This window comes from Maniola hyperantus, chromosome 26, assembly GCF_902806685.2.
Source record: "Maniola hyperantus chromosome 26, iAphHyp1.2, whole genome shotgun sequence".
NCBI classification, from domain to species: Eukaryota; Metazoa; Arthropoda; class Insecta; order Lepidoptera; family Nymphalidae; genus Maniola; species Maniola hyperantus.
Window position 1 is genome coordinate 971,110 of NC_048561.1, and position 22,603 is coordinate 993,712.

At 39.3% G+C, this 22,603-nt stretch overlaps 3 protein-coding genes across 7 annotated transcripts in view; all 3 read left to right on the top strand.

The window, feature by feature from the left end:
- Nucleotides 1–2,960, top strand: part of LOC117994055 (uncharacterized) — a 30,346-nt gene extending 27,386 nt beyond the window's left edge. For 2 of the 5 annotated variants that reach the window (XM_069507462.1, XM_069507463.1), the window contains exons 3-4: nt 991–1,163; nt 2,127–2,960. In XM_069507462.1, the coding sequence (XP_069363563.1) occupies nt 991–1,163; nt 2,127–2,603 (650 nt within the window). In that variant the 3' untranslated portion in view covers nt 2,604–2,960. The remainder of the gene's footprint in view (nt 1–990; nt 1,164–2,126) is intronic. The other 3 variants (XM_069507465.1, XM_034981929.2, XM_069507464.1) reach the window with 2 other exon arrangements.
- Nucleotides 2,961–3,782: 822 nt separating this feature from the next.
- Nucleotides 3,783–22,603, top strand: part of CCT7 (chaperonin containing TCP1 subunit 7) — a 66,658-nt gene continuing 47,837 nt past the window's right edge. Inside the window, exon 1 of the mRNA XM_034982250.2 lies at nt 3,783–3,787. The gene's annotated coding sequence lies outside the window, so the exon portion shown is untranslated. The remainder of the gene's footprint in view (nt 3,788–22,603) is intronic.
- Nucleotides 15,808–21,204, top strand: LOC117994366 (thioredoxin-related transmembrane protein 2 homolog). The gene is made up of 4 exons (XM_034982285.2): nt 15,808–16,168; nt 17,244–17,507; nt 19,714–19,848; nt 21,027–21,204. Exons 1-4 carry the CDS (start codon nt 15,876–15,878, stop codon nt 21,130–21,132), a joined length of 798 nt encoding a protein of 265 aa, XP_034838176.1. The 5' UTR covers nt 15,808–15,875; the 3' UTR covers nt 21,133–21,204.

The following is a 22,603-nucleotide window of genomic DNA, read 5'->3' on the forward strand; positions in this document are numbered from 1 at the left end:
GTACCAAGCAACGACTTCATGCTTGGACTCCAAGTCCCTCCATCAATAATTTAGGATGAATATTATCAGCATTATTAATCAGAGAAAATTTATGAATAATTTATATTTTTCCCTTAAAAAATAAATTTTACCGTTTAGTTTGTGGCAGTTATATACTAGTATTCTGTGGTTGGGGCTCGTCCTCGTCAAATTACAGTGCTATAACGCCTTCACTAATGATTAAAACTAAACTAATATTGTAAGTTGTAACTCGTATTATGATTGCCTGGTTGGTCTAGTGATTAGCACAGATTAGCATGTTAGACTGTGAATGACGTTCGATTTGGTTCTGGGGTGAGTTCGATTACCGAGTCGTCATAAAATCGGTATTGGGTTTTGCTTTAATAAATTCTCAGTACTAGCCCGGAGTTGGTAAGTTGGCGGTGTTTCTCCCGTGCGTCTGAGATTACGTAAAGCCGTTGGGCCTGCGCCCGATCTGTCCGGTCGTTTCGGAATGCATGCCGTCCCAACAGAGACTACGGCCTATGAGAGGGATCAAAGAGTGCACCTGTGTTTCCGGATACTTCTGCACAGCATTTTGTCCTTCCTTCACCATTTTACCACCGAACCGCAAGACATCGGGCGAGTTTCCATCCTTGTCGTCGACATCGCATCTTCACGCACGAAACGTTTTGCATCATCATTGCTTATACGCTAGGATTGGAATACTTTTCCACGATATGCGTTTCCTACAATTACAACCCGGGTATCTTTAAAACGAGTGAATAGGCATCTTCTAGGTAAACACGTCCCATCTTAGGCCACATCATCACTTTCCATCAGGTGTGATTGTGGTCAAGCGTCTACCTATAAAAAAAGCATATTATATCTCCCGCGCTAACTAACTCTGTGGACCCGTTCGATAGGATTATTATATAAACTTCTATTACAACCGTGTTGGAAATGCTGTCATTGCAACAGCATTGGTCATGAAATCTTGATTTGTTTCAGACGAAGAGGCGGCGGAGGAGCAAGCTCAAGAGCCGGAGATCGAGGATGTGTGGAACTACTTCGAGAAGCTTCCGTCCAACAGAGCGCAGTGCATCCTCTGCAAGGAGACCTTCAACAGACACCTCCCATTCCTCACCAGACACATGAAAGAAAAGCACCGGAAGATCGCCTGGGTATGGATCAGCCTTTTTGTTTTAAATAGAAACTACAATCGTGACAATGGATGGATGCTACCCTCAGCGTGGAAACCGCTTTTTGACGCTAAGACACGGGCATCAGTCGTGGGACGGGACACCATTAGCTCCGCGTGCCTGGATTTCGGTGACGGTTCCAGTGATGAAGAACAGCAGGAACTGTCGGGAGACGACCGGCAGCTGTCTCCCCCCCCACCCCAGCCACCCTCACAACGGGCTCTACGGGCAGCGGCACGTGCGTCCCGCAGTCAAAACCGCGGCGCGTGCGCGGACGGACTCCCTTGAAAAAGGACCCCGGATGGGTTCGAAACTAGTCGGGCTAACGTCGACTACACACGTGAGTAAGCCGGGACAGATAGTATTTATAATAGAAACTACAAAGTGATAGCCGCATACAGACGTGTGTGAGACCGCAAAGTTCCAGCATCACCACAGAATATGAGATCGCAGTCAGGGGTTTACTTTGTAGGGTACGGCAGTGGTCCGACTGCGCCGGCGAGAAAACGACAACTATCGGCGATTTTCTCTCTCAAGAAACGCACAACAAATGTTTATTCCATGTAAACGAAAGAGATGCATAATCAAAAGTTGATCTCTGACTAAAATAAACTCGCTCAACGATATTCGTTCAGCGATGCTCGCTCGCTTGAACGTGTAACGCGCGCGCAGATTTGCAGTTTGCACAGGACTGAGCGCACGCGGGCGAGAATGGCGCGAGTAATGGCTCGTCGCACTTGCACACTCGCTTATAGCCCGGCGACAAAACTACACACTCGCTCCCCGCTGATCGCCAACTCGTTTATAGTTTCTAGTTCCACTCGTTTCTCGTTCATCGTAGGCGGTCTGCGGCGGCGGCGTCGGTTCCCACAGGATTTAAACTTAAATCCACGCGGACGAAGTCGCGGGCATCATCTAGTTCTCAATATATTTTTTTGTCAACAGGACCAACCAAGCGATTCGGACGAAGACCAAAACTGTTACACAGAAGTGGTTTACTTAGAAGAAGAACAACCAACAAACGTTACAACCACAACAAAACAACCACAAGTAACAAAGAAACGTAGGCTCAGTTCTAGATATGAATTAGTGAACAAACCAAAAGACGTTGAAAACATCTCAAAAATCGACGAAATCGACGATGAAATTGAAATCTTCGGGCGTTATGTGATAAGTTTATTGAAAAAAATGCCAAAAGACGCTAGCACTCAATTACAAATGGACATAATAGGTATGATAATGAAAGCCAAGTTAAAATTAGGGACAACCGAACCCGTCAGCGTCAGTGTCAGCAACGTACAGGACGGCGTTATCGTTACGCCCGGTAACATTATCGTTACGACACCCAGTAACGTTATTCATACCACTCAAAATAACGAGAGCCTTCCAACACTAGTGATCGGTGTCGAAAATGAAACTTAGCTTTAGATATTTGACTGAGCATTATTTAAAATAAATACTATTTTAAGCATTATTGGATTTTTAATTTAAACATTTTTTTCCCATTTTAAACACTTTTCTATTAAATCGTTTATTTAAAAAATGCCTAAGGACGCTAGCACTCAATTACAAATGGACATAATAGGTATGATAATGAAAGCCAAGTTAAAATTAGGGACAACCGAACCTGTCAGCGCCGCGCCGGTATCAGCAACGTATAGGGTGGCGTTATCGTTATGCCCGGAAATATTATCGTTACGACACCCAGTAACGTTATTCATACCACTCAAAATAACGAGAGCCTTCCAACACTAGTTATCGGTGTCGAAAATGAATTTTAGCTTTAGATATTTGACTGAGTATTATTTAAAATAAATACTATTTTAAGTAGAACTGGACTTTAATTTAAAAAAAGTTTTATTTATTTATGCATATTTTATTTACCTACCATGCTTAACACCTTAACAAAATAATAGCTTTATTTCAATTTTATTGTATTATTAAAAGAAAACTACAAATAAATATATGAATTATTTATTTCAAGAAATATCTAAATTAAAATACCCTGCAGAAAAGACAAACAAAACTTTAGAGATAAATAAAAATAATCGACAGCTTCAGTTTCGTAGTGTTGTCGCTGACGGATGAGATATAAATAGTATACGTCACATGAAGTCATTACGATGTTAATGAGACATGGTTCCAGCGCAATAGCAATTTGCGGGCCTTATATACCGATATGCTTTAAGGTTTTTTTTTAAAGAATATTAGCCATGCTAAATCAGGACTAATATTCCCCTTTCACCTCCAACTAAGCATAAAGCTTGTGCTAGGAATATGTACGCAATAGTGCAACGGGTGGGGTTTGAACCGCCGACTTTTCGGAATTCAGTCCGCTCCCCAACCGTTGAGCTATTGAGGTTTACGATGGAAGATGCTATAAATAAATAAAAATATTTTTATTCAATTAAACTTTTACAAGTATTTTTGAATCGTCAACAGCATCATCTACCACTGGTTCGGAATAAGTTTCCTACCGAGAAGAACCAGCAAGAAACTCGGCAGTATTGGTTTGTATATAACAATAACGCTAAGTTTTTGCTAGTGTTCAGTACCCGTAGTATAAGATTTTACGTCTCACCAAACGTTGCTAGAATTCGAGAATCGAAACACAATAACATCAAAGTGAAATGGACCTAAAGAACCTTGAATTGAAGTCAAAAATTCAATGACACTGATTTTAATTTCGCAACGTTTCCGCTTGGAGCGCTGGCTGTAGATGTGTAGACAAACTTGAGCTTTAAAACAAGGCAATTAAGATCCAGTTTACTATAACTCGGAAGTGTTTCGACTCTCGAATTCTAGCAACGTTTGGTGTGACGTGAAATCTTATACTATACGGGTACTGGTTACACCCTGTAATATTGTATTGATAAATTAAATACATAGATAGCACATCAAGCACTAAGCAATATACTCGTATATTTCCATTTCGTATTTCATTACAAAATCAAGTAATACAAAATCAAGTAAAAATGTCGAAAATATCGCGTTGTGGTACCTGCGTCCCCGATTGTGTAAGAAAAAATGTATTCATCGTTATCGTAATCGTCAAACAATTCTGCCCTTTGATTGGTTGATTCGCTGTTTACAGTTTTTCACAGCCAATCAAACGACTTGTTGACGATTACGATAACGATGAATACGTTTTTCTTACACAATTGGGGGGCAGGTTGTAACTTGTATGCTAGATTTGCTATCAAGCTAAGGCTTAAGACACACGGAGGCTGAATCTGAAATATTGAACGAACTCCATTTACAGCTTCCAAGTAAATTCGAACTCAGCCCCAATGTACCTTGAGCATAATAAAATACAGTATAAGCCCCGCAAATTGCTATTGCGCTGGAACCATGTCTCATTAACATCGAAATGATAAAAATATACATCAGCTCGAAACTTCAGTATTGTGCTGACGTCACTAAAATGGCGGCCACGCGCATTAGCAATTTACGGAACTTATACGCGGCCGAAGGTAATGTACATCAACATTTAGAAGGAGATAGCAGATTTGTAGAGCGTTGTCCCTGTCATTGAGACCGTCAAAACGTTATACAGGTATGAGTGACAGAGACAACGCTTTACAAAGCCGAAATGTATCGTACCTTAAGACCGATGTACATTACTTTCAGCCGCGTACTGTAGGTTCCTTTTCCGCACCACCTATGAGGTATGAACCATAGGCGCGTTTTTTTATAGAGGTGTCCCCAGTAGGCCTAATCCTCTCGTTTCACAAATAATTTACCTGATTTTGTGGTGAAGCAATGGTGATAACAAAACCAACACCCGGTACCGGAATTACCGGTATTTTTTGGTAACGGTACCAAAAACCGTTAAAAAATAATACCCGCAAATCCATAACGTTATCTAGATGTCGTTATTAATACCGGTAAAAGTAATGCTACTTGTACTCGTAATTATATATCTATCTCTATCTAACGATGTAGTACAAAGTAGCATTTTCGCTCGACGCACATTTACCGATATTAAGTAACGACAAAAATATAACGTTATCATTTCGGTATACCGTTATTTTTTTAACGTAACGGAATGTTTTGGTTGTTTTAACGTTATTCGTCTAGGAGAAAAAACGCCAATAGTGCAACAGGCGGGGTTCGAACCTACGACCTTATGGATTTTAGTTCGGTCCCTAACCGTTGAGCTTTTTATGAAAAAAAAATAGTTAACACCATCGCCCCCTTACAATGAAAAAAATTGGAGATTTTGCGATCAAAATTGAATAAGTAAGTGAAATTTGACTGACTTAGGCAAAGTGTAAAATTAAAATACACGTAGTATTTGTTACTAATGATGGAAACACATTTGCAATATCGAAAAAGTTTACAATATTACCTACTATTAATAAATATTATTTGGTTTTGACTTTAAAATGATGGCATACCCTCTCGCACACTATCTGTCTTAAGGACACCCAATGAGAATGACTGTTTTTTTTAACAACTTATTTTTTTCAGTACACAGTGCATGAATAAAAGATAGGCAACTGTGCGAGTGAGTGTACTATATGTGCCACCATTTAAAATTGACTAATTTACTGGAATTAAATTTGGAAATATTTTGATTCTTTTTACCTACGAAGTTATTTATACTTAATATATTTTCAACAGATTTTGTAGTACTAACAACACTTATTGAATAAAAAGCGACTCCTCACTCACAATTTCAACTTTTTGTGTCAAATTTGATCAAAAGTACGATTCTAGTCCTTATTTTAACGGTGAACCGGACTTTTGACATAACAGTTGACCCATGCAGTTGAAATGGCGCGTGAGGAGTCATTTTTTACGGACCAATATATAGGTAATATAGCCAAATAACATGTCCACAGAGCAACTGAATTTTACAAATTGCTGTTGTGTTTACACCATGAACCTTCTAACAAGGTTCAGACTGTCAAAAATATTTTATTGATAGTTCATCGACATTGGAACTTATGTATTGACAGTCTGTCCCCAGCCTAACATTTACAATTTAAAAAAAATTACAAAATTACAAAAAAGATTTTACAAATTGATCTTGTGTTGCTAGTGTGTTTCTACCATCAACCTTCTAACAAGGTTCAGACTGTCAAAAGTCAAAAATGAAAAATACTTCATGTACTGTGACTGTCAAAATACTTCATGGACATTGGTACTTATGTATTGACAGTCTGTCCCCAGCTTAAAATTTACAATATTAAAAAATGCCAAAATTACAAAAGAGATTTTACAAATTGCTGCAGTTTTGCTAATGTGTTTCAATCATAAACTTGTTTAAAGCAAGATTCAGACTAACAATAAAAATTGCAATATTACACATGTTAATGTTATTTGGACTGATATTGAAATTGAATAATATTGACAGTCTGCCTCCAGCTTAACATTTAAAATTTTTAAAAAAATTGTATAAATCTAACATTACAAAAAAAACGAAGTTTTTACAAAAATTTCAAGTGCCTGTTCCAATCAAAATCAAAATAGGTATATTGATAGAAATCTACATATTTTCAAACTTGAAAATTATTGGAAAAATTCACAATAGGGGTACTCCCTTTTTTTAGAAACTGGTAAAATAGAACATATTGCAATGAAATCACCAATAGGTTTTCAATAATGAATTTACATTTTAAGATTTCAGAAGTTAACGGACAGGCATATTTGATTTTCACGTGTGATTTGTACATTGCACTTAAATTGATTTCCATTTCATTTCTTTGAAAAATTCATATATTTTTTTATGATAATTTATCAACGATAAAGCAGAATTATTATACCATATTCAAATGCTAATCATGTGCAAACTATGGTACTATATGGATGAACTATCTGGCATATTATATCATGGATCTTATTTATACCTGTGGATCCAGTATTCCTAATACCAACTTATTGCTATCTCACTTCGACTGCTGGGTAAGAAAGAGTGAGAAGTAAGACACCACTGGGTTCCCCAACCTCTCTCTCTCTAATTTGTAAGTCAAAGTGGGATAGGTAATTATATACATGAAAATCTATAGAGCATTCCTAATACCAACTTATTGCTATCTCACTTCGACTGCTGAGTGAGTGAGAAGTGGTGTCTTACCACTGGGTTCCCCCTCTCTCTCTCTCTCTCTAATTAGTAATTTGTAAGTGAAAGTGGGATAGTGATAAGTCTGTATTTGCTTCAAGTAGGTATAAGGAGTGCCTGATCCGCCTTTGAAGTGAATTTTTTGCTAGCATTTGAATAGGGTAATAGATGTTGGGGACAGTGAAACTTGTGGAGGGGTTCTGGAGAGCCCTAGGACGGGAGGGAAGAGGGAGAGGGACGGGGACGCAAAGGAGAGGACAGGAGGCTGCGAGCGACGCCCGATGCGCCAACATCTTCACTTAAAAGTATACTTTACAAACTAATATTATAAAAAACTTGTAAAATTCCAAATATTCTTCTTCATTTTGTACATCACAGAAGCTCCCGCGGCCGCCCAGTGGTGGCGGCGCCCGCAGCTTGAGATCAAATATACTCTCTATAAACATATACTACCCAGTCAACGCAAGTTTGCACCTCGCGTTAATTAAAAATTTAAAAAAAAAAATTAAAAAACCCAACAAGTGGCAGAAAAAATTCGTAGTAACAGCTGCACTCAGAGTCGCTAATCGTTACTTAAGATTGAGTTAAAACGAGACAGATTTATGTGAGAGACATAGCTCCGTCTCGTTGTAACTAAACTTAAGTAATGATTAAACGACTCTGTGTGGCTGTAAGTGTATCAGTGACAAAGATGCAAACATACACATACTACGAATTTTTGTCTGTCACTTTTTTTTTAATAGAGCGATAGCGAGCAATCAGGCGGGTCACCTGATGGTAAGTGATTACCGCGGCCCATGAACATTTGCAGCACCAGAGGAACCGCCGATGCGTTGCCGGCCTTTCAGGAATTTGTTGGTCCTCCCCTTGAATAACCCCATGTTGTAATCTAGTGGGAACACCGCCGATGGGAGTTGGGTTCCACAGTTTGCCGCTTGTTGAGTTTTTAGTTGTTTTTTAATTTTCAATCTACGCGAGGTGCAAACTTAGCCTGACCAGTTTATATAATCTTCCAATTGCTTCAACATGGCGGCTTCACTCGCCGCTTGTATCGTTTACATTAAAATCTACAACTAGAATTAGGAACGCCGAGCTCGCGCTCACTTAATTATTTTTTTAAAGCTCTGTTGACAGCGGGGTGCTGTACGGTGGAGTGTGCCGCGGCTTTAGAGCCCTACGTTGGGGCTCTAGGGGATCGGTTCCCACTTAGAGCAGAGCGGAGACAACATGGGCACAATCAACCTATCAGATAACTTTCACATCATCTATTAAGAATTAAGTTGGTCGACTGGATGTCCTCACTGATCTGCTTAGATGTAAACCCACCAGCCAGCAGCGAAGAATGGACGCCCGCTGAAGCGCGGCTCAGCGTTAGTACAAATAAAAATACATTGGTCTCAAGTTAAATAAAACGATACGACTAGGGGTCCGAGCCCGCCCGCCGCTGCGAGCCTCGCGCACACCAGGAAAATATAACTACGCCTCATTTATAAAACAAAATGCAACGTTTTGTGTGTTTGCCTCGCACCGAGGCTGGCGCGGGCTCCCGCACTGCACGCTCCCGTCGCGAGGCAACGGTCACAAAGTAAACTTAAACTTAACTCTGAAGGGGTCAGTCCACATAGGACCTAATCGCTAAAAGACTTCTAAATAAAAGTCCTTATTGCTGGCATATTCTTAGAAATTACTATTCTCTTAAAAAGACCTATGTATTGTTTTGAATAGAAGGGTTAGGCGACATATTCCTAGGATATATTTGTACAATGATGCTCCATTGTCACAAACAAGACGAGAACAAGAAAAATACCAACAAATAAAAGTATTGTGAATAAAATGTTTCAATGACTAAGTGTAAGTAAAAACCTATTTATGAAATTAGAATATGAATAGGTCCTAGGTACGTCGCCTACACCTAAGAAAGTAGGTCTTTTATATAAGTCCATAGGCGAATAGGTCTTTTTAAGAATGTGTCGTTACAGGACTTTTTTTGGAGCAAGTCATTTAGCGAATAGGTCCCAAGTCGAAAAACCCCTCTGAAGGGAGAGCGCAGTGAAGTGGAGCCCTAATAAAATCACAGGAGCGCCTTCGGTGCGAAGCGATAGCGAGGGTCATAGCGCCGGGCTCCGCGCCGCCGCCGACCCGCCGTGGCGCTCCACCGCTCCCGATATTTTTTTTGGATTTTTCTCATATTTTAAGGGAGACGGCGAAAACGCAACCGCGGGCCGGCGGCGCCGCGTCTGCACTTAACTACTAAAATTTTCACAAAATAATACCTAACGCCGGAATTTGGCCGACGCCGCGTTCTGGCCGTCGGCGACGCTCATCACGTTGCGAAATAAAACTTTAAAAACTTAGCACGAGAGATGTGAGCGCGCAGCCGCGCGCGACGACGCGGGGCTGCGCGTCCGGTGGGCACTAACACTAGAGTTAAGAGACGCTCACGTTGAGGAGTAGCTTCAGAGGCAACGCGCGGTCCGGCTCGGGGCGACAGCGGCCTTCGCGACGCCAATGGGTCGGCGGGGGCGGCAGCGCGGCCGCCGCGGGTGCTGCGCCCCATTTGCTCCCCGCGAAGCGCTGCCCGCGCGTCAGCCCCGCTGGCAACGTCGCGCGCACCACTTTCCTACGCCCTCGCACTTGCGTTTGCCCTTGATTCATCCCTCGGGGTTCCCTAACAGATCTGATAGTTAAGACGGACAGTTTACTTATCAGTTTATCACTGTAACGGCGTTTCCACGCCCGGAGCGCGCTGGGTGAGCTGGGTGCCTCGTGTGGCGAGTTGTGCGTGACACCGTTCACTCCGCACCGTGCACGACGCTCGAACAAGATGGTCGCCGCACGTCCACTCGAGTTTCGACTGCAGTCTGCGATCCGCTGGCCTCGAACCGTTGTCTATCAACGCGGATGACACGTCGAAACACTTTACTGCTTCACTTTCACGTTATAACGTCGACGGTCTCACTGCTAGCTCCGATGATGATCGATTATTTGAACTAAACATGGACGCCACCTTTCCATTATTCGCACCTTCACCTCTCGATTTCGACTACGTGACGTAGCTGGCGCTCACGGTTTATATAGCGTGATGGCGGCTGCGTGAGCTGAATGCGCAGAGGGGATTTAAGGCTAGCCTATTCAGGACACGACAATTCAAATAAGAATTTTTATGTAATCAAAGTTCTATTCATACTTTAAACGTTTTAATAGATACGTACCTAGCATGTTTTAAACATCTGCAAAATAGAATTTCTCAAAAATGACAAAAACTTATAGCTCTACTAGCTGATGCCCACCCTACATGGATTTAATTTTTTAAATCCCTTGGGAACCCTTTTATTTTCCTGAATAAAATGTAGCCTATGTCAATATCCAGGTCTTTAACTATTCCCATGCAAAAACCTTGTTGATAGGACAAACCAATAAAGTAACAAACATACACACTTTTGCATTTATGATATGGGTAGTGAATGATTGAAAAGCTAACAGGCGCAGTTTTGGGTCTCCGGCTGACTTCAATCACATTTTCGTTAGTGACTGTACTTGTTAACTTAGTAAAATTGCTGTGTCCCCAAAGGGTTTCCAATATTGCCATTATATAATAATAACTGTTAAATAAATTATGTAATAATATTGGAATGAATGAAATAAGTAAATGATTAAGCGAGTGCAACCAGTTTTTTAGCCTGTGCCTCAAATGAGAACAATGTCCAAAAGACCCAAAACTGTCTGTAAAGTCCAAATTTGGTAGCACAGTATTATTTTAGAGTTGTAATACTTTTAAGTCCCACTATCATAGCTCAGCTAAATTATCAGGCAATAAGTAAATATCATTAACTATTGCTTTTTCTATGAATAGTTTTAAACTGGAAATAAAATATCATAGTTTATTTATTATAATATTATGAAAATAACACTAATCACTACCCTTATTAGAAATGAGAAAGTGTGCTCGTTTGTTGGTTTATTGGTTTGTCCTTCAATCACGCCAGAACGGAGCAACGGATTGTCGTTATTTTTTGCATGGATATAGATTAGAGGTGTCAAAAGATAATGTACCTATTTAATTTATTGAATATAAAAAATGTATTCAAGATTTTTATTATAGAATAGAATAGAATAGAATGTTTTTTTATTCATGTAAACTTTTTACAAGTGTTTATGAATAGTCAGGTAGTTTTAATTTACCACATTCTATTCATATTGAAACCACATTCAATTTTTGATACGACAATATAAATATTCTGATGATTTATGAATATTTTAATCGCTTGAAATGTATCGTGTTGAATTTTGATGCCACTTGTTTTTTAAATGATAATATATTTATATTTGTTTCGATTTGGGTATTCAACACAACAGACAGACAAACACACTTTAGCATTTATAATATTAGTTTGGATAAATAATGTTTAATTTGAATTCAAATAACTTTATTTTTAACAAAATTACCTCTTCCAGGCAATCCATATTTAAGAACCCATATAATTGTAAGACGTAATAATATTTTTAAAACATTTTGTAGTGTACATTAATTACATCAAAATCATTTTAATCTCGCGACAAAGAAGTCGCGCAAATGTCTTGTCGGGTATTGCATAGAAAGCCTTACGTACGTGCCCCGCCTATCGCCGCGTAGCGAGTTGCGTGAAAAAAAAGAAACGAAAACCACAAGGAGGTTGAGTTCATATAACCCAACCATATTAAGAGACATGTAAACACAAAGATATGCAATACGTTACTATGACTCTACAATTTAACCGCATTATTTACAATATTTCGGATTTCACGATAACATAGTTGTTTGTTTTCATACAAGTTAAATGTTATCGCTATAGATTTTTATAATACACATATTTATTATATATTTACCCTTCGTTATCTCCGAGCAGCGATATTGCGCATTTATATAAACCAAGTGTTATGCAACCGGATTAAGGAGGTAGCGTGTCGTAATTCATTATGCACTGACGAAAACAAACGTTTTAATTTTGCCGTATTGCCGTGCTACTTTACGAACGTCTGTTTTGCTTGTATTCCGTACCTTATTTAGAAAATTCTCGATGGTAGTTACTTAATGAAATAGAGAAACTACCTTGGAGATATATTCAACTTAATTTTTTAAATTAGAACATGAATATGTTGGTACCTAATTTATGTTGCGCTGGTCAAGGAATCTTGAGTTAGTTACTGAGTAGGACCTACTAGGTACAATAGGTACCTGGAAAGAGTCTACGAGTCTGACGATATTCTCAAAGGTGTGCCGTGTGTGAAATCTGCCAATTCACAGTTGTCCAGCCAGCGGCGTGGCGGACTATGGCCTAAACCCTTCAACTCATTCTGGCAGGAGACGTTCGCAGTAGTAGAGATTAATCCTTCAAGAATTAGTGTCATCATCATCATGATCATCAACCCATCGTCGGCTCACTACACAGCAATAATTTAATTTATATCCCATAGTGGGAAATAAGTTTTAGTTTAGTTAGTTTGGTAATAGGGTCCCATAGGTATACTTCGAATACGGAACCTAAAAAATATGAACAAAATGTATTTATATAGGTAGTTAAACGAGAAAACCTATTTCGAATATTAAACTCCCACGCATAGGAAAGTGTTCTCCTTAAATTATTCACGCATCTATCTCTATCACACAAACACATGTTCCCATAGGAGAAAGCGAGACAACTTTTACAAACAAAAATAAAAATACAAGAAACTCAAAAAAACTATACAATATAGCACGTTCTGCGCGATACGTAAGATATGGGATTCAAAAAAAAGAAAGAGATAGAGATTCGAATCCAATGGATTTATTCGAAGTCGACTAGCTTGTGGTCGCGACTGTGTCCGCTATATATTTATGTACCCACCTGATTTATAGTCCGCGTGGACTACACAAACAAACCTCTATTTCACAACCTTAGGGGTTGAATTTTCAAAAATCTTTTAGCGGATGCCTACGTCATAATAGCTCTGCATGCCAAATTTCAGCCCGATCCGTTCACTAGTTTGAGCTGTGCGTTGATAGATCGGTCAGTCAGTCAGTTAGTCAGTCACCTTTTCCTTTTATTATGTTTAGAAATTCTTTCTCCATCAAAAAGCTAATGATACTTTATTCGCGATTTGTAAGTCGCAAGCATAAGCTAGTTATTGTTAAAATCGTTTCAGTAGTTTCAGAGATTATCAATAATTACAAAGTACAAACAGACTAACAAATCTTTCCTCTTCGTAATGTTAAATAATAATGATGCTATCTCGCTTTTATGTTAAATATGCTTGCGTTAAAGGTTAGGTAGGTACCGTACATATGTAGACGATGTTATAGTTTATGGAATGCATCAGCTGTTCCCGTGGCAGCCATCTTGGGTGGGTGTTTTTCATGTTTTTTCAACCCACTTTTACAAAACAGGTTGCTTATAGTGCACAGCTGAGCGTCCGGGATGTGGTAATTGTTTTTTTAACTCTCAACCTGATTCTAAATGGATAGGGGCTTGTTACTTTTTGTTTAGATTGTTTTAAATGGATGCATCATACAAGCAGAAAAGGTTGGCCCTTGACAACGATAAAGCCTGGTGGTAAGTAATGATGATGATGTCTAGATGGGAGCGGGTTAACTTTGAAAGTGTATGCAGTATGACCCAAGGTATGACCAACATAAGCCCCGCAAATTGCTATTGCGCTGGAACCATGTCTCACCATCAGCTCGAAACTTTAGTCTAGTGCTGACGTCAATAAAATGGTGGCCACGCGCATTAGCAATTTGCGCAACTTATACCCCTAATCGGTTTCGAAGCAGCATCGCACCAGAATCACAGAGTAAGGAATATCTCCTCATGTGCGGAACTCTAAATATCGAAATAGAGTTTTTTTTTAATATAGAAAAGAACAAAATACGAGCAGGCGGGTCACCTGATGTTAAGTGATTACCGCCGCCCATGAACATTTGCAGTACAGAGAACCTAATCATGAAAGGCAAGTAAATGGAAAGACCTAGAATTAAAAAAGACAAGTAAAATGAAAAGTCAGAATTTATGGTCACCTACTACCTAGTTACCTATATCATAAAAAATATTTAAAAAAATGTCTTGTACGATGATACGGAATCCTTCGTGGACGAGTAAGACTCGCACTTGACTGGTTTTTTATTGGAAAAAGACAAGTCAATAAACGATAACTGCCATAAGCACAGATCTGTCGCCATAAGTAAATACTTGCCTATTGTACCGGCCGGTACCTAATCTACCATATTGTGCGTAAAAGCTAATCTGGTTGGTATCTTGGAATAAAATTTTTTCCATTTCGATATGGAAAAGATGATGATTATGATTATGATAATAGGTAGGTGGGTACCCTACAGTAAGCGAAAGTAATGTGCATCGACTCGACCTTTAGAAGATAGAAAGATAGCAGATTTGTAGAACACTGTCTCGGTCGTTGAGACCACGAGACCGACAAAACGTCATATACATATTGGCCAAATATTTAACGCGAAGCTTTCTAAAAAAATTACCGTTTCACACCAATGTTACCCACATCCATTGAAATGTAAATAAATTTTAAAGCCCTCGTTTCTGAACTGATGACTTGTGCGTCAAAAATAAAAATTTCAATATGACAGTTGAAATTAACGATTAACGAGTGTTTCCATTTTAAGGGATTTCGCACTATTTCAGGGTGAAACGGCTAGTAATAGGTATGGCTTAGTGTAGGTTTTTAATTTGGAATTTGTGGAAAATATTTATCGGACTTGTGTTAGTTACCCAATTTATAATATCCACCCTACAGTGTATATTTGGTATTTGGGTTTTGTATTTAAAAGGAATGTAGTTATGACCAAACACAGCACTCCCTTCTTATTCATAAGATTCAAGATTTATGATCGAGAAATTATTTTGAAACGTAATAAGTACACCCTTTAATAGAGTATTTCAATTTTTAGGGTTCCGTACCTCAAAAGGAAAAACGGAACCCTTATAGGAACATTTTGTTGTCTGTCTGTCTGTCTGTCTGTCAAGAAACCTACAGGGTACTTCCCGTTGACCTAGAATCATGAATTTTGGCAGGTAGGTAGACCTTATAGCTGACATTTGGGGAAAATTCTGAAAACCGTGAATTTAGGGTTAGAACACACAAAAAAAATTTAATTGTGGTCATGAACTAAAACTAGTATTTTCAATTTTCTAAGTAAGATAACTATATCAAGTGGGGTATCATAATGAAAGGTCTTCACCTGTGCATTCTAAAACAGATTTTTATTTATTTTTATGTATCGGAGTTTTTGAATTATCCTGCAAAATGTCGAAAAAATACGACTGCAGTACGGAACCCTCATTGCGCAAGCCTGACTCGCACTTGGCCGGTTTTTTTAAGAGTAAATTAGGGCGAAATCCTACAGAAACCGGGGTAAAAGCAAAATCATAAGTGGTAACACTGGAATAAAAAAAATGCGAAGGAGATTTTCTCCACAGAGTCAGACCAGTAATGATTTTCTCAGGTCGGTGTTAGACTTAGTATATTATCTATGGTTAGACCCACCGACCTGTATTACTTTACTCTATGCCACCGACCAGAAATAACCGTGTTGGACTGATCGTGAAGTTATTTGAAAATTTCGCGAAAAATAAAAGAAAACGATGTCTTTCCAAAAGGATTTGCGTCAATTATTAAAACCGTACTATTGTGTGAACATTCTGCTGAGTTTAACCTACGTAGTATGTAAGAGAACAAGTTTAATTTGTAACTTCCTTTTCCCGGACTCGGATTGTGAATTGGACGCCAGGGAGACGGAAATCCTGTTCTTTTTGCTGATTGTTGTGATGGTGAGGACTCGGAAGGCGGGCAGCGTGACTATGGTCAACTATTTGTCTTCTTCCTTCGTCTATACTAAGATTGCGAACATGATTTTGTGGTTGTACGCTGATATACGGTTAGTATGAATTCCTCTATAAAAATGTCCTCCCCAGGAAAGGAGACCCGTGCTCAGTAGTGGGCCGGTAATGGGTTGATCATGATGAATGTCCTCCCGACAGCATTTCGGCCACGGCGACCAAGCTCATCATCATTATGATCAACCCATCGCCGGCTCACTACAGAGCACGGGTCTCCTCTCAGAGTGAGAAGGGTTTTGGCCATAGTCTACCACGCTGGCCATGTGCGGATTGGTAGACTTCACACACCTTTGCGAACATTTTGCAGAACTCTCAGGCGAGAAGGTTTCCTTACGATGTTTCACACATACCTCTAAATTTTCGGAGTTATGTGCGTTTTAATTAATTAAATATCACTTGCTTTAACGGTGAAGGGAAACATCGTGAGGAAACCTGCATGCCTGAGAGTTCTCCATAATGTTCTTAAAGGTGTGTGAAGTCTGCCAATTTGCACTTGGTCAGTGTGGTAGACTATGACCAAACCCCTTCTGATTCTGAGAGGAGAGTAATGCTCAGTAGGTAGGGGATAACCGCCAACTTCGGAACTCTGAGCTAGTACTGAGAATTTCTGACTCAATACCTATTGTTGGCCCGTTTAGAAGGAGATAGTAGATTAGTACAACGTTGTCTCTGTTATTGAGACTGACAAAACATTATAGGTATGAGTGACAGAGACAATGCTCTACAAACCGAAATGTCATTCTAAACGCTGAACTACATTACTTTCTGCCGCGTACTGGAACTACTAGAGCCATCACATTATTATTATTATTTTGAATAGACTAAGCAGCTTTCGCTGATGCGTGTATATCAGAAGTGCTTGGAGTTTTCCAAATGTTTGTCCAATCTATTGTTGAACTGGTTAACAGAACTTGACATAACCACATCCTTAGGCAATTTATTCCATAATATGTGAACAACTCTGTTGGTCAGAAAGTGTTTTAATGGGTTTGACGATGGCAATTGATATTGTAGCTTCATATCATGTCCCCTAAATCTAGGATTGCTCCTTTTGGAAACATGCTCTCAAAGTTACAAGAAAATGTGCACTATTATGTTGTCTTTAAATTTCAGATACGGCCTGCCTTTCGGAGCTATCCTGATCCTGATCTCTCTTCTCCTCCCGGAGCCCTCATACTCGGGTCCAGAGTACGTCGTCTACTTCAGAGGCCCGGAGACCTTGGACCAGGAGCTAAGTCACAACGCAGGCACCACTTGGCTGGTCTGTCTGTATGCAGCATGGCACCCTGCGTGCGTGACGTTCGCGCCCGTGTTCGCGGAGCTCTCGGCCAGTTATAGCTTAGACAACTTCAAGTTTGGGAAGCTTGATGTTGGGAGGTAGGTTTCTTATTCCGTTACAAATTAGCTCACTACTTGGTGACTCTTGATGGTAAGTGGTGATGCAGTCTAACTTGAAAGGGGTATGGCAATTTTACTAAATCCATACTCCTTAACAGTCTTTGTGCTGCATCATACTGAAACGCAGCACAGCACAGCTTTGCAGGGAGGACGGTCACAGCAGAAGCTTCCCCCCCAGACCAGAGACAATTAAGAAACTGTAGTTTCCTAAATTTCCCCTGCCAGAAATCGAATCCTATACAGTATGTGGCAGAAAATTGTCTCTGTCGTTGAGATTGACAAAACGTCACATAGGTATGAGTGACAGAGACAACGCTCTACAAAGCTGAATTGTCACTCTAAAGGTTGATACTTCCACTTATAAGATCACAGCACTCACCACTGCATCAGAACGGTTGCCAACTACAATTTTCAGGATTTATTTTTCCTTGTCATTATCTGCAATCAGTCGGGGGACTATAAGCAGATTTTTTGTGCTGAATTAGGTATTGAGAAACGAGGGAGCCATTGGCCATTGCTCCCACATCCATCAGATATCGAGCATATCAGCTCGTTTTAGTCTTTTTACTCTAGGGGCAGCTAGAAGTAAGTTGGCGAGTGGGTTTGGATGCTTTTCAGGTAACTGACTCATAGTGACCATGTCTCGGATCCATAGGTGATAACTGAGTTCCTACAAGAGACCAATGTCTGTCATATGATAATGATGATGATGGTAACTAGCTGCTAGATATCCTGTTATGCAGACAGGGATCTAGTAGACAAGCTAAGTCACAACGCAGGCACCACTTGGCTGGTCTGTCTGTACGCAGCATGGCACGCAGTGTGCGTGACGTTCGCGCCCGTGTTCGCGGAGCTCTCGGCCAGTTATAGCTTAGACAACTTGAAGTTTGGGAAGCTTGATGTTGGGAGGTAAGCATTATTTATTACTAGCTGATGCCCGCGAATTCGTCCACGTGGATTTACGTTTTTAAAAATCCCGTGGGAGCTCGTTGATTTTTCGGGATAAAAAGTAGCCTATGTCCTTGCCCGGGATGTAAGGTAACTCTGTACCAAATTTCATCAAAATCGGTTTAGAATAGAATAGAATGTTTTTTTATTAATGTAAACTTTTTACAAGTGTTTATGAATAGTCAGGTAGTTTTAATTTACCACTGGTTCGGAACGCCGTTCCCACCGAGAAGAACCAGCAAGAAACTCGGCGGTTGCACTTTTTAATTTTTCAATTTACAATGTTATTATACCGTACTATACAAGCCATTGCAGCCCCGTGCATTGCTGGAGCGAGTCAAATCCAAGCTTTTTTATCGTTTACATAGTCTGCGACTGTATAATATGCTTTTTTTAGGAGCATACTTTTAACACATTTTTTAAACTTGTGTAAAGGCAAGTCTAAAATTGCTTGTGGAATTTTATTATAAAATATTACACTCATTCCCACAAATGACTTTCCCACCTTCCAGAGGCGGAGCGCAGGAGTAGCTAGCTTAATTTGGTTGAACGGTTGGGCCGTGAAAAGCTAACAGACAGACAGACACACATTCGCATTTATTATATTAGTATGGACTAGCAACCCACCCCGACTTTGCATGGGTGCAATGTAGGTAGTAATGTTGTGTCAGTGAGGAGTGATTAATAAATAATCCATACTTCTATACTAATATTATAAATGCTATAGTGTGTCTGTCTGTCTGCTTGCTTTTCACGGCTCTTTACGCGTTAGTTTTAATTTTACGATATTTCATACTAGCTGGTGCCTGCGACTTCGTACGCGTGGATTTAGGTTTTTAAAATCCCGTGGAAGCTCGTTGATTTTTCGGGATAAAAAAAGCCTATGTCACTCTCCAGCTCTTTATCTACATCCATGCAAAAATCATGTCAATCCGTTGCACCGTTGCGACGTGATTGAAGGACAAACACACAAAGAAACACACTTTCGCATTTATAATAAGGGCACTGATTATTATGGGAACTCTTTGATTTTCCGGGATAAAAAGTAGTCTGTCACTCCCCAGGTCTTTAACTATACCCACGCAAAAAATCACGTCATTCTGATTCGACGTGATTGAAGAACAAACCAACACACTTTCACATTTATAATATTGGGTACTGATAACCACTGACTGTTAGTTACTGCTTTTTTTTGTAAATTCAAAATCTATATTGAATTGAAGTTTTTGATTTTCAGGTATCCAGAAGCAGCGAAAAAGTTCCGCATACACGATGGGCCGACCAGCCGACAGCTGCCGACCGTGCTGCTGATGGTGGACGGACAGGAGAAGATGAGGCGGCCCCAGCCCGACTCCAACAGCAAACTGCAGAAGTAAGTAATCAGTAATCAGAACTGGTCTTTACCAGTTCTGATTACTCCTTTGAGTGGACTGAAAACCGAAAGGTCGACGGTTCAAACCCCGCCCGTTGCACTATTGTCGTACCTACTCCTAGCACAAGCTTGACGCTTAGTTGGAGGGGAAAGGGGAATATTAGTCATTTAATATGGCTAATATTCTTTTAAAAAAAGATCATTACCTATCTCTTTGCTATCATCAGTAACGGCATAGTTTATTATTTAAATCTATATGTGTATATATATCTATGTAGTCTTATGTATGTCTATTATACTTTATTTGTATGTATTAGTGTATTAACAATATGTATTTTATATTCTTATTATATGGTTTAGTTTATTTAGCTATTGGTATTTAGGTTTATTTTACACCACCTCCCATTGTCCATTTGTTCGTTTTTTCCCTAGCGTTAAGGTTGTCTGGAAGAGATCGCTATTTAGCGATAAGACCGCCTTTTTGTACCTACTTATTAAGATTTCTTTTTGTAACCTGTCATTTGTGTTTCTGTGGTGCAATAAAGTATATACATACATACATACATACATGTGGCCAATATGGCTAATGTCAAGGTTTTTTTTTTTTTTTTTTTTTTTTAATCTTTTATTAACAGGCTTTTACATTTATGTATATCAGTCTAGGGATTTTATTTTATATTTTAATCTAAATATATAAAAGGAAAAGGTGATTGACTGACTGACTGACTGATCTATCAACACACACCTCAAACTACTGGACGGATCGGGCTGAAATTTGGCATGCATATAGCTATTATGACGTATAGGCATCCGTTAAAAAAGGATTTTTGAAAATACAACCCCTAAGGGGGTAAAATAGGGGTTTGAAATTTGTATAGTCCACTCGGATGAAGTCGCGAGCATTAGCTAGTTTTTTTAATAAGAATACTAGCTGATGCCCGCGACTTCGTCCGCGTGGATTTACGTTTTTCAAAATCCCGCGGGAACTCTTTAATTTTCCGGGATAAAAAGTAGCCTGTGTGTTAATCCAGGGTATAATCTATCTCCATTCCAAATTGCAGCCAAATCCGTCCAGTAGTTTTTGGGTGATTGAGTAACAAACATCCACACTTTCACATGCGCAACGAGGGTTCCGTACTCCAGTCGTATTTTTCTAAAATGTTAGTGTGATGTTCCAGGTTTCTCTTCTCCAAAGACAACACGAAGGCAACTTTCGACCTGGACGGCATTTATCAGGAGTGCAAGAAAAAGTTGGCTGCCAAACCTGGCAAGAAGACCCAATAGACTTTAAAAAAAACCCGGCCAAGTGCGAGTCAGGTTCGCGCACCGAAGGTTCCGTACTACAGTCGTATATAATAGTCGTACATAAAAAAAAATCGTATTGTAAAATCGTCCTTTTTCAAGGGAATCAGTTCGCGCACGCGCCGCGGCTGTGACTGCGGGCCGCGCGCGCTTGAAAAAGGACCCCGGATGGGTTCGAAACTAGTCGGGCTAACGTCGACTACACACGTGAGTACAGCCGGGATAGATATTATTTATAAGTGAAATCACTCACGGCAGTTTAAACGCTAAAATAAATTTTCGTATTACTTCCCGTTGACTTGAAATCATGAAATTTGGCAGGTAGCAATGTCTTATAGCACAAGTAAAAGAAAAAAAAACTGGCCAAGTGCGAGTCAGGCTCGCACACCTAGGGTTCCGTACTACAGTCGTAGTTTTTCGACAATTTGCATAACGATAATTCAAAAACTATGATGCACAAAAATAAATAAAAATCTGTTTTAGAATGCACAGGTGAAGACCTTTCATATGATACCCCACTTGATATAGTTATCTTACTTCGAATATTGAAAATACTAATTAGTTCATGACCACAATTTTTTTTTGTATGATAAATAAATATAAATAAATAAATAAATACATATGATGATTACAAATTCACGGTTTCAGATTTTTCTTAGACATCAGTGATTAACGTAGAAGTTTTTGAAAAAACAAAACCCATAGGGTACTTGTTGTGTAGTATACATAATATTTATGTGCGCAATTTTAAACCAAAACTAAACTTGTAATTTTTTCATTTGATTCTTTATAGATTTAAAGAAATAATGGTTTCTTTGGGTTTTTTTGTATTTATTTCTTTAATTTTTTTAATAAAACCAAATATTCACTAACTAAAGATCTGACTTTCTCTATTAATTGATTAAGTAGATGTTAAAAATTAGTTTGTACAATATGGTAGTTTATATTGTTAAAATGTGTCTAAATAAAATACCAATGTATTATTTATTGTTAACTTAGGTTTCACTGAAATAAATAATTAAATAAAATTAGCTACTTTCATTTTTTCACACCACTCGCTCTAGTATGCTTAAGACCAGCTATACACGGACAGCTTGAAGCAGTCAGGATGGACTGCTTCAAGCTGCGACTGCATATTGAACTGCAGACTTTACCGACTGGTTATCTGTTGGGTATCGGCTAATTACCTGCCTCTCGGTATTTCTTCTAGAAAATATCTTACCAATAAATAGCGCCATGTCCTTGTCCAGTCTATCGGCTAATTACCTGCCTCTTGGTATTTCTTATAGAAAATATCTTACCAATAAATAGCGCCGTGTCCTTGTCTAGTCTATCGGCTAATTACCTGCCTCTCGGTATTTCTTATAGAAAATATCTTACCAATAAATAGCGCCGTGTCCTTGTCCAGTCTATCGGCTAATTACCTGCCTCTTGGTATTTCTTATAGAAAATA